Genomic DNA, 18,023 nt, shown 5'->3' with positions numbered 1-18,023 from the left:
ATTGCAGATTGTCTTTAAACAACTTTCAAGTTCTTCAACATCATGTAAAAACAACTTGATAAAAATTATATATATATTTCAAATCATCAATCATGTTTCTGAAATGATCTCAGTTACACTCAGCTTACAGCTGTTTCTGAAATGATCTCAGTTACACTCAGCTTACAGCTGTTTCTGAAATGATCTCAGTTACACTCAGCTTACAGATACTATACACAATGTTTAATACCTTTTGTTTGAAGTCCTCCCTGGCACTGATCACTGTCTCCTTCTGACTCTGAGCAATCCATGTCCCTCTGTGAAACTGTAAACAAGAAATGCGTATGAGCAAAATCTGACTGAATGTTCCATATATATTGTACTAGAGGAATACCCGGCTTCGCCGGGGTGAATCGCGAGACAGAGACAGACAGCGTGGCGGTTCATCACAATCACCTCTGCAGGCGAAGTCCTGTCAAACGGGATTGAGAATTTTAGAGCTTATTTCTTAGCCCTATATTATCTGCTGTGGCTTCTCAAATGCCAGAACATACAGACAGACAAAAGCCGCTAGACCCCATCACAAACAGAACTCTATAATACATAGGTTTTTGCCTACACACACACACAAACACACACACACACAGAGAAGCCGTATATATATATGCATATCTGTATCTATAAATATATAGAGATAGGTGAGAGTGTATTTTTCGCGTGGCTATAAATTGATTCGACCTTTTCACTTTGACAGTAAGAACAACTTACGGGTGCAAGGGAAGCGTTCTGGACAGCGCAGTGACATTCTAAAAATAGTCACTCTCAGAAACGGGAATTTGGGGTGAACGGCGCGACAGAGACAGACAGCGTGGCGGTTCACCACAATCACCTTTGAAAGGCGAAGTCCTGTCAAACGGGATTGAGAATTTTAGAGCTTATTTCTTAGCCCTATATTATCTGCTGTGGCTTCTCACATGCCAGAACATGCAGACAGACAAAAGCCGCTAGACCCCATCACAAACAGAACTCTATAATACATAGGTTTTTGCCTACACACACACACAAACACACACACACACAGAGAAGCCGTATATATATATGCATATCTGTATCTATAAATATATAGAGATAGGTGAGAGTGTATTTTTTCGCGTGGCTATAAATTGATTCGACCTTTTCACTTTGACAGTAAGAACAACTTACGGGTGCAAGGGAAGCGTTCTGGACAGCGCAGTGACATTCTAAAAATAAATAGTAACTTACAACTGAACGGGAAAGCCACACGAAGGAAGGGAGATAAACGCCAAACACTGGAGAAGATAAGGAAGAGTTACTTATAATGGTGAAATAAACACAAAAACGAACATGAGTTTAGCGCTGCGCGCTGATAGCACGTGTTGAAATATCTCATCGATGATATTGTGTCCGGGGTGTAGCTGAATACGGTGTCCAAATTTGAAAAAGAACCACCGAGAACTTTGGCGTTGTGATGTGGTGTAGCGGCTATGGTGTGTCGGTATGGGGGCCCGGGTAAGCTGAGGTGGAACCAAAATAGCTGAGGTGGAACCAAAATCGGTTCCGCGCTGCGCGCTGAGAACACGTGTTGAAATATCTCATCGACCAGGTTGTGTCCAGGGTGTACCTGAATATGATCACCAAATTTGAAACAGATCCATCGAGAACCTTGGCCGCGCATCGCGCACAGACACACAGACACACAGACACACAGACACACAGACACTAGTCGTATATATATATAGATTCATCAATTGCAACAAAATCCTTACCCTTCAATCTCCCTCCTAACAAGAAGCCACCTGGTTCTATGGTTATAGCGCAAAACGTGTCAAGCTCAGTGTAGCAGTTTCTTGAGTTTTTTTCCTTCTTTTGTTTTCACAGCATATCTACGCTGGTGCAGTGTCTCCCACCATAGCCTTAAAACCAAAATGATTTCTGACTGACACGAACGAAACGCAATGCCCAGTGGACACAACATGTCGTGATTTTAATCTAGATCTTAACACAGCTGCTAGCCTATGTAACAACTGGAAGTCAGGGGGCATAGCCCCCTGAAGCCGAAGCATCAGCGGAACACATCTTACAGCGATGTCCCTTACTAGATGAGGAACGAAAAGAAGTGTGGCCGTCACCAACTCCCTTGCAGACCAAACTATACGGCAGTCGACAGGAGTTGGAGAAAACGACAACATTTATCACCAGTGCTGGACTGATTGTGTAACCTCTGCGAACGCCAAGAAGAAGAAGAAGAAGAAGAAGCCGAAGCATTTCTGACAGTGTGGCACTAATTTTTTTACTCTTGTGAACTCTCTCAGAATAAAATGTGAGGAAGGGAATTTTATTTAGGACCCAAAAATTAGTGGTGGTGGTGTTGGGGGGGCATGTTTGCCCCCCACAGATACATAAGGGGGGGGGGGGGGCAGCTGCCCATCCTGCTCCCCCCGGTTCCGAGGCCTATATGGGTACTTTGAAGTCATCTTCTTGGTCCTTAGCTCAGTTGTTCATCAATTGCAGATTGTCTTTAAACAACTTTCAAGTTCTTCAACATCATGTAAAAACAACTTGATAAAAATTATATATATATTTCAAATCATCAATCATGTTTCTGAAATGATCTCAGTTACACTCAGCTTACAGCTGTTTCTGAAATGATCTCAGTTACACTCAGCTTACAGCTGTTTCTGAAATGATCTCAGTTACACTCAGCTTACAGATACTATACACAATGTTTAATACCTTTTGTTTGAAGTCCTCCCTGGCACTGATCACTGTCTCCTTCTGACTCTGAGCAATCCATGTCACTTTGTGAAACTGTAAACAAGAAATGCGTATGAGCAAAATCTGACTGAATGTTCCATATATATTGTAACATTTTTTGGTTAATTTTCTTTCAATAAAAACACTTACCATATATATCGCACTTATCGAGGCCCTACTAAAATGAAAGTAGGTGCTAGCTAAGACCAAATTGAACCATGAGATTAAGATCTAAAACAAAAGTTTCAATTTCGTCTAAGCTAGCACCTACTCGCCTTTGAGTAGGGCCTCGATCCACCTTGCATATAACATTTGGCAAATTGGCAGGCTTAGATGGAGAAGTTAGCACATGTGAAGTATGGTTAAAGATGGATTAGTTCGTTTAAGTCTCTCTCGCAGAATCACCCAGGCTTTCAGGGGTGACACAGTCATGGTGTAATTAAGTCAATCTGTAAATTACAGCCACAATTATGCCTGCACTGAGGAGAAATTAATATTTTATCATTTAATTTCAAAGCGCATCTCAAGTCACTGTTCACAGTACTTGCCACTAAGCAGAAAACTGTGACGCGTTGAGCGGCTTTCTTTCTTTCTTTGAGGTTAGCGCACGCTTGGCAGCGAAAAAGCGCGCAAAATTAGAATCAGTCGCACTCGTTGAGATTCAAGGACAAATGTGCTGCGGAAAAATCGTAAGTGGGACTAGGGTCTTCTTGAACTTTTCTCACAGGAAAAGTGTAAAATAAAATGTATAACAAATGAAAACTTCCTTGAACAGGCGCCATTCTGGATGAAAGTCTCAGTTTGTCTTAATTTTAGCATGCCTGTGCCTGCCCAGAAAGCCTGGTTGATGGCTTTGGAGAGATTTTAACTAGCTAAAAATAAACAAACTTATCTATCTTTAAGTGTTTGCCAAAGAATGACAGACAGTTCAACAATATTATTAATATTAATTAAAATACAAGATGGCATGCCACATCAATCATTCAATGGTCTCCCAGTCAGTGAAAACCATTACACACATCACTGGATTTAAAAGATGGAAGTAGGCCAGTATCAGTCTGTGGTATCTGTAGAGAGTTTGTACTCCTGTGTAAATAGTCAGTACCCATTGAAAATATAGTCAGTTGGTTTTCTTTTCCTGAAGGGGATTCCATACATGTTGCAAAAATTGCAATGATAATGCATTTCCCAGTGGCCTCACGCATTTTAGAAGACGTTTTTGTTCTTTGTATTCATCAACATCTTGAAATATTGCAAAACTCTTTCAGCCATTTCAAAAGCCCTGGAGGAAGGTTACACATAATAACAGGTGGTGATGCATTTTTGATGAGGTTCTGCACACAGATCACACAATTTAAGAAAGTCTAGTACGATCCCTGGATAAGATTTAATTAAAGTTACAAAGTATGTTCACTTACCCTTGTAGTCGGAATCCTCTTCATAATCGTCTTGTTTAGGGAAGTCAATCTGAAGCCAAACACATAATACAAGCTTCATGAATCAACGTCTAAATGTCTTTACCTTTTATCTAAAATGTAGACTTGACCTGAGATTTTCATTTTTATAAAAAAGATGGCGTCTTTTGATGACGTATGGATTCGCATCATTTTCTTTTGTGCGTCATAGACTCAGCCTATACTGAAGTCTTGTGATCATGAGACTTGGCGTGAGAGGATTTCGCCACAGTGTCAATGTTTTTTCACATTTTAAAGTAGTTTGAGTGACTTGGGGGTTCCTTTCGTGGTCATGTCCCCAGGAGAATGGTAAACTGGTTCTCATGCAATAACTTACAGTTACATGTGCGTGGGTGGTCAGGGAGCTGAGAAATAGGCCTTGGAAAGAAATAATACAGACAGACACACACATATAGTGACATACCTCCCTTCCCCTCCAAACATAAATTATTAAGTTTCTTTCCGTCAGAAAGACGGAAAAAACAAAAAATGTCAAGCCTTGACCATACATGTGACTGTTGATACTAATACCAAAATGTTATTTCCCTAAACAAAGAACACAATCTATAGGCTCTGATGCCCATTTTCAACATCATTTAAACAAGACAGAGTAACATAGCAAGGACAAACATTGAGTGTAATAAATTTAATACAATCAATACTTACTTGATTCTTAATTTGTTTCAGTGTTACTGGAAATAAAACCCGCAAAATGTAATCCATATCCTGAAAAAGAAAAGAGTCAAATTGAACTCTTGTTAAGGCCAGAATAAAAAATAAAAATAAATTGTTGTCTTCGGTTTCCTGACTGACCCTAGTTTTGACCACCAACACCAAAATTTTCTTGTTGATAAAAAAACAAAAAACTGAACCTCTTTCTTTCTTTTAAACAGGCACACAAACATGTTTGTTTTGTTGCACACAAAACATGATCATGAATAAATTGTCAAAGGGTTCAACCATTAATACAGTAAATTGTAATAGTGCACCGACTCATGTAAAGACATTCTGTACAATAATTTAGTTCATTGTCTTCCTGTAAAGAGACTTACGTACCTCATGAAGGCATTATCACTATCTGGGATATGCGACCGCCAAGAAGCTCTATGCTAAGCAATGTTTTGAAAGAAGGGGTATGCCCACTTCGAAATCGAAAGTAAGCTTAGATCTAGATGCAAGTTATTTCCATTTGAGGTGTGGTGCTTGCATACCCAACTCCTTCAAAAACTGTACCAAAAAACACAAGAAAAACAAGTCTTGCTTCTTAACCAGAAAACAATCCTTCCAAAGATACAACGTCTAAATGTGAAAAAAGGGACATGTAGTCAAGCACACAGTCTTCTTTTTTCTTCTGAGTAGCCAAATGGAACAGATTGATTCTTCTGCCACTTTTAAATGTCTTGACATCAGAAAAGAGTGCGTCAGAGGTGACGCATGCACAGGAATTATTAGGGGTTATAACTGATTTCAGAGAGTCAATGACACACGACAGCCATGAAAAAAAAATGTCATCATATTTTAACAAAGCAATTTAATCACCTGCATTCCAACCACAGGAAACAGGGCAAGAAGTTGATCCATGACACTGTCATTTTGCTCTTCACTTAAAACATGGGCCATCATGGTAGCGTCCAGAGAGCCTGCAAACAAATTTTTTAATATTTTTTTAATGGCAGTAAAAACCTCAAGAAGGCTAATGTTCAGTTTTAATTTAAGGATACCCTTATCCTTAAAGCCCAATACCCACCACAAAACTGTCTCATATCGTCCAAAAAAATATAACATCAGACTCAGGGGGTCAAATAACATCTGTATGCAATTGCAAAAGGAAAACAAAAAATAGGCAGATCTAAGTGTTTGACGGTTAGCGTTATATAGTAACAACAAAGAAGGGTGAATTGTGCATTTGAGACTGCGGTCGTCAATCGTCATCTTCATCTTCGACTGACTGTTTACCATAGTTACGGGGCGTATTTGAGTAAATCCTTTTAAGTGTTTCTTAGTTAGGTTACAGTTCATACTCCATATTAATTTGAAAGCTGAACTCGTTACACATTTTTTTTTAAATGCCGGCGGTGAGAGAAGCCTTAAATCTTTCAGTTACTTAACTGAACACATTTATCAAAGCCCAACCAACTGCACAGAGTCTTCTCAGGACAATGACAAGTATGACCTAACAATTCCGCGCTGGAGACTGTCTGCCTCCAACAGGTCACGCTGTCCGCGCGTCTCGTGCATGTATACAGTGCTCTTGCTCGCTGCACGCAAGGCTGCCTGCACAGAAAGCTTTACTTAGCAGCGCCGATAGCCCGCTTCCCCCCAGCGTTTGCTGGCCGCGATCAGAGCGCCCCGTAGCGATTTATACATTAGGTAACTGCCCTGTTGAGACAAATGTACGCCGTCGGCCGCAAACAAACCTCTTTTCTCCTCCTGAAATTGAAACTTTGTCATAGCACCAAACCGTAACGTAATGCTCGACCACAGGCACCCGTTGACCGCTGGCTTCAGACGCCACTAACCGTCCATCCCCCCCTGCAACGCAACACAAAATATCAGGTGTAGCGTGGCCCTGGCTAAAAATAGGCGTCACGCGCAAGTCCCACCCCAGAAGTCGCAGCCCCGTAGCGATTTATACCTTAGGTAACTGCCGTGTTGAGACAAATGTACGCCGTCGGCCGCAAACAAGCCTCTTTTCTCCTCCTGAAATTGAAATTTTGTAATGGCACCAAACCGTAACGTAATGCAAGTCAGCACTGTGTTCTGCCAGCCTGGCGTTAATATCTTGAGCCCAGGCGTGATAGCGTTGCTCTATTGTGGCCGATAAGCCCAGCAATCCTCTGTAATCGGCGGTTGGCATGAAGAGAGGCAGACTGCCACCAACCACAACTTGCGAATGCCAGCATCGTCAAGGCAACTCCTCAGCATCCATAGTTTTTGAAAACCTGCAATCATTCCCCCCCAAGTTGTAAGATCACAACGTCAGGTCTAGTGCGAAACATCTGTCGTAAGTAGTTGGATCCGGAGCCACAAGGCAAACTCCTCAGCATCCATAGGTTCTGAAAACCTGAAATCATTTCCCCCAAGTTGTAAGATCACAATGTCAGGTCTAATGCGAAACATCTGTCGTAAGTAGTTGGATCCGGCGCCGTTTTTTCCCAACCAATTGCTGGAGGCATAAGCCTCCCCTGCCAACAATGTTAACGTACATTTGGCTATCAAGTTTGAAATCAGGACGCATGCGAGGATCGCATCCCGACTCAATGCATTCCCGCAAACGTCTGCAAATGGAATGACCAAAAACCAATGCTTGTAACATCGTAAAAAACCAACACAGAATTAAAAATGTTCACCAAATCCAAAAATCTTGCACCGCCGCCAACTGCTTTCTCAGTGTAATAGTCATTGTCAGATGTAATTTACTGGTAGATTCCAACATCGAACGCAGAAGAAGAAGAACTGGTAGATTTGTCTCCATTAACTCTACTAGTCATAAGCAACCACACATGGTCTTAGTCTATCATCCATGACTGACCGCCCTGAATGTTCTTACAGCTGCTACTTGGTCTTCTGTCATCAGCACATACACCGGCTGTGACTCCATAGCACACCCACATGCTCTGAGTCTATGACCAACCGCCCTGAAATTTCTTATCGCTAATACCTGGCAGGGCCGGACTACCGGGGGGGTTATGGGGGTTGCGCAACCCCCCCCCTAGCCTAAACATGTACCTTACTTACTTAATTTTTTTTTTTATTATTGCTTATTTTATGCCGTTTCATGCAAGGAGCGACCATTTTCCTATCTCAGAATATGACCTACCCGTCAGCTTCAGGGGGCTTTGCCCCCTGACCCCCACAACGAGGGGGGGGGGGTGGGTTCTAGGGTTTCCGCCCCCCCCCCCCCAGCCAAAAAATAAAAATATTGAATGAGGTATGCATTTCTTTATTTTACATTGAGTTTCAATTTTTGGGGTATTAATCAGTGACAAAATCTGCTGCCTGAAACTGGTAATGATCATCCTCAGAATGCACCAGATTGCACCATTTTGCATCCTTTTTTTCAAAATTTTACGGGGGGGCATGCCCCCGGACCCCCCTAGCACGCTAGGCGCTTCGCGCCGTCGGCTCATCGCTTCGCGCCTTCACACCCATATCTTCACAATATACTTTTGGAAAAAAACAGTCATAAAATGAACTGATCCGCCTGGGCCACCACAGGCAACCCCCCCCCCCTCCTCTTCGCCTAGTCCAGCCCTGCCTGGTCTCATGTCATCAGCACACACCCGGCTGTGGCCCCATAGCACACACACATGCTCTGAGTCTATGACCAACCGCCTTGAAATTTCTTATCGCTAATACCTGGTCTCATGTCATCAGCACACACACCCGGCTGTGACTCCATAGCACACACACATGCTCTGAGTCTGAGTCTATGACCAACCGCCCTGAAATTTCTTATCGCTAATACCTGGTCTCATGTCATCAGCACACACCCGGCTGTGGCCCCATAGCACACACACATGCTCCGAGTCTATGACCGACCGCCCTCAACAAAATCAACAACTCAGTCGAGTGACTGAGTCGGCAGCCTCAAAAAGATTTGTTATCTTCCAGCCTCCGACCCCCTTCCTGGACACATTGCACATGCATTGCTGAAATCCAAAGTGATTATTCACTAGACCATCCCTCTCAGCGAACTGGCTAAGTCTTCGCACAAACGAATGACTGTACACCATGATATTTCCACACTTGCAGGATGACCCAGATTCCGCCTATCTAGCCATTGTTTTCGGAACGAAGACCTGGAGTTATGCTCAGCGCTAACTACACTGATCAACCACAGTTTTTCCCACAAAAATTGTGTCAGTCACCCCTAAACCTTACGAGGTATAACTTGACCACATAAAAACATCAAATTCAGTACTTATTCCTTCGAACCAAGTCGAATCTCCCCTTCGATGAAAACTTGTCAGTGTTGTAGCATCCCTTTTGAGAAGTGGCCTTGGCCCTTGATAGCGAATCTATCATGACAAGAAAGGTGGACTAGGCCAGTGGACTCAAAATAAAGTGGGATCGGTCTTGGGACCTGTAACTAAACTCCTCAACTTAAATTTCATATATATTTACATTTACAACAAAACCCGAAATCAGATTTACTGACTGGAAAAAGGATCTAAGTGAACAAATATCAGAATGGGTGACACTGACAAACAAGAAAAATAATTTGCTTTTTGACATGTACAATCAATAAACTTTGAGTTTGACCGTCATTTTCTCAAAACAAGAAAAAGTCAAGTTAGACCAGTTTGCTTCCGTCCCTGAGGTCTTCAAATGTGATTCCATGCAAGACAGCAAAGACTCAAATCAGTCTCATGCCACATTCACAGCCAACTGGCCACAGACAATAGTGCAATGACACAATGTTCACCATTGCTTAACACCCCGTAAATCACATAGGATCATCACAGGGAATGACACAAATAAAAGCAAATACCTCTTAAATATGCAAATAAAAAGGGAAAATAGGTTAAAAAATGTCTGCATAGGGCATGCCGTCATAATGGTAATTTTTTTTACACGCATGGTGTATGGCAAGTTTCACGGTTTTAAGACGTTTGTCTCTGCATCTGACTTTCTGAATTTCTTATGTCCATATCTGTAAGATGTTGCTAGATGTGTTGAGTTCACAGGCAAGCTAGTTCTGTTCTGAATACTATTTTATAAATAAAAGTGGTGATTGTTGATACTGTCTCCTTTTATATATATATATATATATATGCATGTGAATGGTGGTGACAATGTGAAATATGATTTACTCTTGCCACAGCGAGTAACACAGCAAACTAAATTCCATCCCTCACATGCACAAAATAGAATGTTGTGGCTGATCAGTGCCAGAACACATTGAAATGCTTCATTTACAAGTTCACCTTTTAACCGTGGATGCGTGAATGTCATCTGTATTAATACTATTATATAAAAAAGAGATTTTCCAACTGCAAAACTTACGTCTTGTTATGTCACTCTTGTAGTATAGATCATGCCTTTCACACGGTACAGTCCCTGCATGGATTCCTTTGAGGGACGTTCCCATGGACCTGACCATGCTTTGAAGTTCTTCATTTGAAAAAGATGACATCTGGAGTTCTTTTTTCTTTAAATCTGCAGGCTGGTTCAGCTGTTCATGGAAGAAAAACAACAACAATAAAGTAGACAACTAACAAAATACACCAATACATACAAGGACAAAACCCAAGAGCAATCAACAATCACACTATTTTAGTTTTTTTTTAAACTTTTTATCAGCATTTTCCCTTGAGGCAGTATAACCTAATTAAAATTTGTCTTACGGGTTCTTTTTACCTATTGGCGTTCATCTTTGGGGCATGTGTCATAACTTCAATGTTATTATTATTATTTTTTTTTTTTAGAAGGCAGCGTGCTGACACCCTGAGAAAATCCTATGTGATTCGCAGGGCGTAAGCAAACATGCACAAAAGCTGCATATCACATGCAATCATAATTCATATGCACTTTACAAATCCTCTTTTGTCCATCTGGTGTAAGCAACTTAGCAAGTACGCATGGGTATTGCAAGACATTTTACGCAAAGTGGAGGCATGTCTCTCGATCCATAACTTATGTTGAATACATTGTAAAGAGTCAGGACTGTCTCTCTGGAGGGCTTCATAAATCAATCAATTACTCTTTTACCCAATATTGGCATTATCTGGCCCCTGATGTTGATTAACAACACTATCTTCTTCAATGATAGCACACTGTGTACCCTGTTACAAACCAGCACCACACAGCCAGCCTTGATGTGTTTCTATTGTTTGTAAACATGTATATTTTGGTAATACTAATACTGTAATAGTGCAGTTCCGTGCCCACATTTGTAAATTGATTTTTGCTCATGCAATATAGATCTGATTTGCACCGGGTTTGTTTATGTACGATAATTTGATGTTTTCTCCTTATTTTGCTTCTAACTTGGTTGTGATTTTTCGATAAAATCAAAGTGTTTTGGATGTTTGAAGAGCGGCACCGTTTACCCCCCAGATTGGTTGAAAAAGCACAGAAAGGTCATTCAAATTTAAGCAAGATGATTTGATCATGATATTAACAACATTATTTAGATCAAGTTTATCATTTTCGGTTATAACTTCAAGTGGTCACCATCTTTGATATCATTATGAGCAACCCCGGATGAATACCCGTGTGACCCCATATTTTAATTCCTTTTATACTGTCTTTTAAAACGGCGGGCCGGTTTCGAAAAGTTGAGGCCACCCTCTACGTAACCACTGCCAGTGTCTCCCAATATTATGGCCTGTAAACATGGTTCATCGATGGGGCTAATGACCATTCTGTAACACAAAGATTCACTCCCCTCCTTCGTCAGTGCATGAGTATCTCCAGGGTCCTCGATGGGTCAGGGAGATACTCGAAACTGGGACCAGTATGGCGAATGACATGTCACATGCCTCTAATGTTCTTTTGATCCAGGTTTTTAGTGGGCATGCACTGATGCAGCGTGGGGACGCATTGAGATGACCCTACGTGCTTTACACATTAAGTAAACAGACGTGTGGCAGGTTCATTCATGTTGATATGCGTCAAAATACTTACCCTTTTACTCTTGCGATCATGGCGAACGTACTCGACAGCATTCCGCAAATCTTCACAAGACGCCATTTTCCCGGCGTCCACCAACAATCAACGTTCGATAACTCTAATATGTGGTGTAGGGCCCCGGCAGCTCAGTCGGTTGACATTCCATTACAATGGCTTTCTAACTCAACTAAAATGCTAATATTTCGGGTAAAAATGGGTCTTTTCAAATTCTCGGTTCAGGGCAATGTTGCTTATGATCCCCTTTTTAAAAACGTATAAAAAACGAAATTGTTAATTTTCCCGCCATTTTGTTAAAACGGACATATTTTTACGAAATCGCATTTTCTTGCTTAAAAACAGTAAACACCTGAAAGGGCATGTCTTAAAATAGTTTTTTCTTTCTTAGGGTGTTCAGAAATATTGCTTTGGAATCTATCATTTTCACAAATAAGATTACGCAAAAAGCTCCAAAAATGAGACGTTGGTGTTTTTCCACTCAAAAGGTTTCCTAACAAATACTAAAACAAGTATTGAAATAAAAGTGAACACCAATGTCTAAAAGCTTTTCTTGTCACGAAAAGTAGAATAAAGTTAAAGACTAATAGAACATGCGTTGGTGTCAAAATTCCTTTACTTTACCTATGAAGTCATAAACTTACTTTCGTGTGTGCAAATTCACTTGGAATGGCTGCCTTGGGAATGCCTTTTGCTCGTTTAGATGTAAAAGATGATACCCATCCAACGTATTTCGTTAATATATACCTTTGTCCAGTTATTGTCTGATATTTTATCTTAAAATTTTAAACAATTGGTGATTGAAAGATTGTTAATTTGAAAAAATCTTAGGAAACCATCCAAGATCATTACAACAATAAAATTGGGTTTTATAAAAACTCTTAAAACACTACTTTCAGGCCATTCTACGGAATATCTTTCGGGGACATAACTTTTGAGTACTTTACAAGCGTGTTTGCAAAATATCTTTCTTCAATTCTGTCTCTGCTGGGAATATGAGCATTAAAAAAAAAAAATTGGTCTCGTTTGTTTTCAGCCAGCAAGGCTGTAACATACTCTATACCTTGAGACCCTATTTTTTGTTACAACGCAAATTCCCGTTGTAATGAAATTAAAATTAAAATTTGTCAAGTTCTGTTGAATGTTTTGCGACCCATTTGCATTCTAAAATGCTGTGGCAAAAGGGTTTTTTGCTTACATGCATTTCAAAAATTAGGAAGCCAAGTTTGGAAAAGTATTATCTTCGTTCGGTATTCACAAATAAATGTAAAAGTTCGTTTTTGCCACCCATCTTTATCCTAGATTACAATCCAAACATTAAAAACAAACTGTCAGTTATTGTTTACCTGCGTGGTAATGAGCATTTTTTAGGCAGCCTTTTTCCAAAAGTAAGGTATGTGTGTGTGTGTTTGTGTGTATGTGTATGTGTGGGCGTGTGTGAATGTGTTTGTTTTTGCGTGTTTGTGTGTGTGTGTGTGTGTGTGTGTGTGTGTGTGTGTGTGTGTGTGTGTGTGTGTGTGTGTGTGTGTGTGTGTGTGTGTGTGTGTGTGTGTGTGTGTGTGTGTGTGTGTGTGTGTGTGTGTGTGTGTGTGTGTGTGTGTGTGTGTGTGTGTGTGTGTGTGTGTGTGTGTGTGTGTGTGTGTGTGTGTGTGTGTGTGTGTGTGTGTGTGTGTGTGTGTGTGTGTGTGTGTGTGTGTGTGTGTGTGTGTGTGTGTGTGTGTGTGTGTGTGTGTGTGTGTGTGTGTGTGTGTGTGTGTGTGTGTGTGTCTGTGTGTGTGTGTGTGTGTAACAATCAACAACCAACAACATTAACACAAAACAAAGAACAAATAAACAAAAACACTGAATAAATACCCCCCCCCCTCTCCCCCCAAGATTCTGTTAGAATTTTTTATCGACTTTGAAAGAATTCAAGTGATGCAATAAACCACTGCAGTGGGTAAATTTTGGAGCAGATCCGATCAACTCGAAACAGAAAGTGCACTCCTGTGAATGCAGATGTGGGTTTGGCTTCGTGCTAAGGCATTTTAATTAACTTAAAGAGAGGTATGCGGCTCGGGGCCTATTAATTACTGTAACCGCATTTTTGTTGTTGTTGCCTGTGCTGTGCTTCTGTTCCTTACACACAGATCAATGAGCACGCCACACAATGTATGGAGGGAGAAATCCTAGAGCAAATCAGTGATATATCTCCTATAGTATGACGTAGGTTTTAAAATAGAACAGTCGTGCTAGGTACTGTGTTTGTTTGTTTGTTTGTTTGTTTGCTTAACACCCAGCCGACCACGAAGGGCCATATCAGGGCGGTTAGGTACTGTGGATAGTTTTAATTTTTGCATGGTATCAAGATGAATCAAATTAGTTCTGAGTTGTATAAATTAATACACCAGTTGGGGATTCTCTCTCTCTCTCCCACCACTCTCTCTCTATCTCCTCAATCCTCGTAAGATTAAGTTCCATCCTCATCTCTCTTGCTCGTTTGTTCTCCCTTCCTTTACTACCTGTTTTCTTCTATTATTTCTTTTTCTTTTTGTGTGTTTGTCTTTCCTTCTTTTCATTCTTCTTTCTTTATTGCTTTCCCTACCGCTCTGTGGTCATAGCTTCCTTTCTTTCCTTTCTCCTTCCTTGTCTCTGTCCATATTTCTTTCTTTCTTTCTTTCTTTCTTTCTTTTTTCTTTTCTTTTTTCGTTTCTTCTTTCTTTCGTTCTTTCTGTCTTTCTTTGTTGCTTTCTCTGTCGCTCTGTAGTCCTAGCTTCCTTTCTTACCTTTCTCCTTCTTCATTTCTTTTTGTTCTCTTTCTTTCTTTCTTTCTTTCTTTCTTTCTTTTTTTCTCTCTTTCTCTAATTCCTTCTTCCTTTCTTTCTTTTTGAGATGTCAACCCTAGAAACACTAGCAAGTCGCCCACCTTAAAGATCAAATCTGAGTTTCCGCAAACTTATCCTCATCAATTTTCCGAATGGCATTTCACGCACGAAGCATTATTTTCAACCTTTCTAATAATTTTCAGGAAAAGACGTTTTTAGACAGACCTTTCTAGTCTGAAACGTTGGTATGAAATCGGAAAAAGTCATTCCATTCTGGTGTACAAATTAGAAAGGAAAAACAATTTTTTTTTTTTGGTCTGGAAATAACCCAGAGCGACATTATCTGCGCTGTCGATGAAGGCGATTTTTTAAAGTACGCGAGAATATAGAGTGTCTCAAGTTGGATGCAGGAGGATATCAAAATAGTCTCTTCATTGATTCTTTTTGTTCGTTTCAGAAGTCACTGCTTTCAATCTTTGCCGTAAATATATGAGAGCATCAAAATAAGTGACTTTTTAATGATTCTGTTTTCTGTTTTCGAGTCCGCTGCTTGCTGTTAAGCTTTGCTCTAAATATCTCAAGATATCATTAGACAAAATGTCCAAACGTTCAGGGAAATGTCTGGCGGTTAAGTGTCTGTTTCCTCACAGAACTTGTAGTACATGCATACCACCGATGCTGTACTGTTGTTGATAATCAGTGAAAGCCTACGACGTTTACTTCAACGGCGCGCGGAAGATCGGTGACTAATTGGTAAGGCCCGGAAGCTTTAATCAGATCTGCAAAACCTCTAATGAGTTGTTTATTTGCCATTTACTGTACTTTTTTTCTTTTTTTTTTTTTTTTTTTTTTACAGCTTACATCATGAATTGCGGATGGATTTTTGTCAGCTTGAATTTCAATGTACTTTGGAGTCTTTCTGTACTCAAGTATTGCCATTCCGTATTCGTGAGTAGCTTGTGTTATGAATAATTCTGATAATCATCGCTCCACGGCTATCGCCAGTTTCTCTCTGACAGCATGCTAAATTATTGCGCGAATCTATCAAAACAAGTATACAGAGTTATCTCCCATATGTTTTTCGCGAGCACTAATCTAAGTTTGAGATCAGTGTTCGCGAGACGAAAATGATTGCAGATTGGCCGACTTCGACAGTGATCTCCGTTCTGTTCTTCACAGTTATGATAAAGACATCGTTCTAAGGTCAAAACAAGTCGACATTTTGAGACTGCTGTCGGAAGGAGACCGTGATATATCGGTTGCATCACTCTCAACTGGTTACAGAAAAAAATCGTCTGCACCGGCGCGCAACGAAGCCAAAGTTGATTATCACGTGACACTTTAGAGTTGTTTGCACAGTATATACATCCGCGAAAGATAGCTCGCTTGAAACTGTCTTACATATCAATTCCTTTGTAATTTAAAAATTACACAACACCAGGAAAAATCATTATTGACGATCGCGAATCTGCTTATATCCATAACACATTACGAAAAGATCTAAATATGTATAAAAAATATAAAAAAATAAATCGATTTCCTCTCCAGAGAAGGAAAACCAAGGCATCCTTGTCAGGGAAAGAATGAGACCCGAAGGGAAGTAACTCATTTTTGACCTGAGTTCAGGATGGTTCAGCATATACACAGCAGGGATTGATTTTACTTTGTGTTGAAAACTCAGTTTTGCTACAAAGACTTTCATTGTCAAAGATCAACACGAGAATATCATACTTCTAACAAGTTTCACTGCATTCAGGTAGCTGTATTCTGTATTCAAGATGAGATGCATTCATGTGTACATCAACTTGAAATAAAGACCAGTGAACAGTTTACTGGTGTGGAATTCAAGTTGATGGGTAGGCTACCTCGGCCATACTAAAATACAGTCACGTGTTCTGTCTCGTCTCAGGCCGACACCGAACAGCTGGGGTGTCACCCGTCAGTTGTTGTTATGGCCCGAGAGTCGTTAACCCGTGAACACAGTCATAAGTATACTGTCGCATTAGTGTGCGACACTGAGCCGTGACTTTTTCTTTTCTTTATTTATTTGGTGTTTAACGTCGTTTTCAACCGTTCAAGGTTATATCGCGACGGGGAAAGGGGGGGGGGATGAGATAGAGCCACTTGTCAATTGTTTCTTGTTCACAAAAGCACTAATCAAAAATTTGCTCCAGGGGCTTGCAACGTAGTACAATATATGACCTTACTGGGAGAATGCAAGTTTCCAGTACAAAGGACTTGACATTTCTTACATACTGCTTGACTAAAATCTTTACAAACATTGACTATATTCTTTACAAGAAACACTTAACAAGGGTAAAAGGACAAACAGAATCCGTTAGTCGCCTCTTACGACATGCTGGGGAGCATCGGGTAAATTCTTCCCCCTAACCCGCGGGGGGTCGAGCCGTGACGGCCATGTTGGCTGTGTCTGTGATGTCGTTGAATCCTCACCACACTCATTGTTATCTTAATTCCTCACCCCCTGTTCCTTCAACCGCGTTCCTTTTTCATCTCTCCACTGTGTTTGCGTGCGTTGCGTGCGTGCGTTGCGTGCGTGCGTGCGTGCGTGCGTGCGTGCGTGCGTGCGTGCTTGCGTGCGTGTGTGTGTGTGCGTGCGTGTTCCACCACGCGAGTTGTCTCGATCTCAGTTTCATCTGTAATTTGCTTTGGGCTTTTCTGAATCATCCAATCTATGTGTACATAATTTTTTTAATTTTTGGGGGTTTTTTTTTTGTTTGTTTTGTTTTGTTTTGCTGACACGCGATATTATAGAAGTTTCATTTTGGAACAAATATCGGAAATGTATTTGATTTTCTTCCCTGTTGTGCTGCCCCTCTGCGACAAAAGATTCACCAACAGATAGCAAACCGCAGAAAGCGACGCGTTTGCGGAAATAATTTGATCGTCGAGAGCGATTATCCTGAACACTGACATCAAAGTTAATGACAGACACAAAAAACGACAACCTTCATATAACTTGACACTGGCCATAAAACTTGACTGAGCTCGGCGCCGTAGGCAGAAAAACAAATCGCGTGAAGTGATATCAAAATATTTAGTTAATTTGCCGGCCTGAGATTAATAGATTAGCACTAAAAAACAGTCATCACCGAAACTACATGCAGCAAGGCTTGGCTAGCCGAATACCGATGCGGGTCGCGCTCGTCTCCGCGAAGCATGCGAACGTAGTACCTATATATGTATAAAACCGATTCTATTTCAATTCTTAGCACACATGACATATCCATATATTCTGGGATTCAGGAGATCATAAGGATTTCAATGCAAACATTTTTGAATCTGGAAGTGAAAATTCGATTTTAATGGCAATTTTAATGAACAAACTTATTTAGTCATTTTAAAGGTTCCGATCTGC

General features: G+C 40.6%; 1 protein-coding gene across 1 annotated transcript; it reads right to left on the bottom strand.

The window, feature by feature from the left end:
* Positions 1-25: 25 nt before the first annotated feature.
* LOC138955207 (uncharacterized) lies at positions 26-10,579 on the bottom strand. Its single transcript, XM_070326863.1, has 6 exons — positions 10,218-10,579; positions 5,748-5,848; positions 4,875-4,934; positions 4,173-4,221; positions 2,734-2,808; positions 26-304 (listed from the first exon to the last, which is right to left on the bottom strand). The coding sequence occupies exons 1-6, from the start codon at positions 10,345-10,347 to the stop codon at positions 210-212; spliced, it is 510 nt and encodes a 169-aa protein (XP_070182964.1). The 5' UTR covers positions 10,348-10,579; the 3' UTR covers positions 26-209.
* Positions 10,580-18,023: the final 7,444 nt, after the last annotated feature.

Source organism: Littorina saxatilis, unplaced genomic scaffold (genome assembly GCF_037325665.1).
Source record: "Littorina saxatilis isolate snail1 unplaced genomic scaffold, US_GU_Lsax_2.0 scaffold_558, whole genome shotgun sequence".
NCBI lineage: Eukaryota > Metazoa > Mollusca > Gastropoda > Littorinimorpha > Littorinidae > Littorina > Littorina saxatilis.
Note: the sequence above shows the minus strand (reverse complement) of the source record. Positions and strands in the feature narration are given on the sequence as shown.

Bases quoted from the DNA above. Each gene is read 5' to 3' on its own strand.
- LOC138955207 (XM_070326863.1), bottom strand. From the start codon at position 10,347: ATGTCATCTTTTTCAAATGAAGAACTTCAAAGCATGGTCAGGTCCATG. The intron at 5,849-10,217 runs GTAAGTTTTGCA...ATTTGTTTGCAG, and splicing joins CAAGAGTGACATAACAAGAC to GCTCTCTGGACGCTACCATG. The intron at 4,222-4,874 runs GTAAGTATTGAT...GTTTGGCTTCAG, and splicing joins TGAAACAAATTAAGAATCAA to ATTGACTTCCCTAAACAAGA.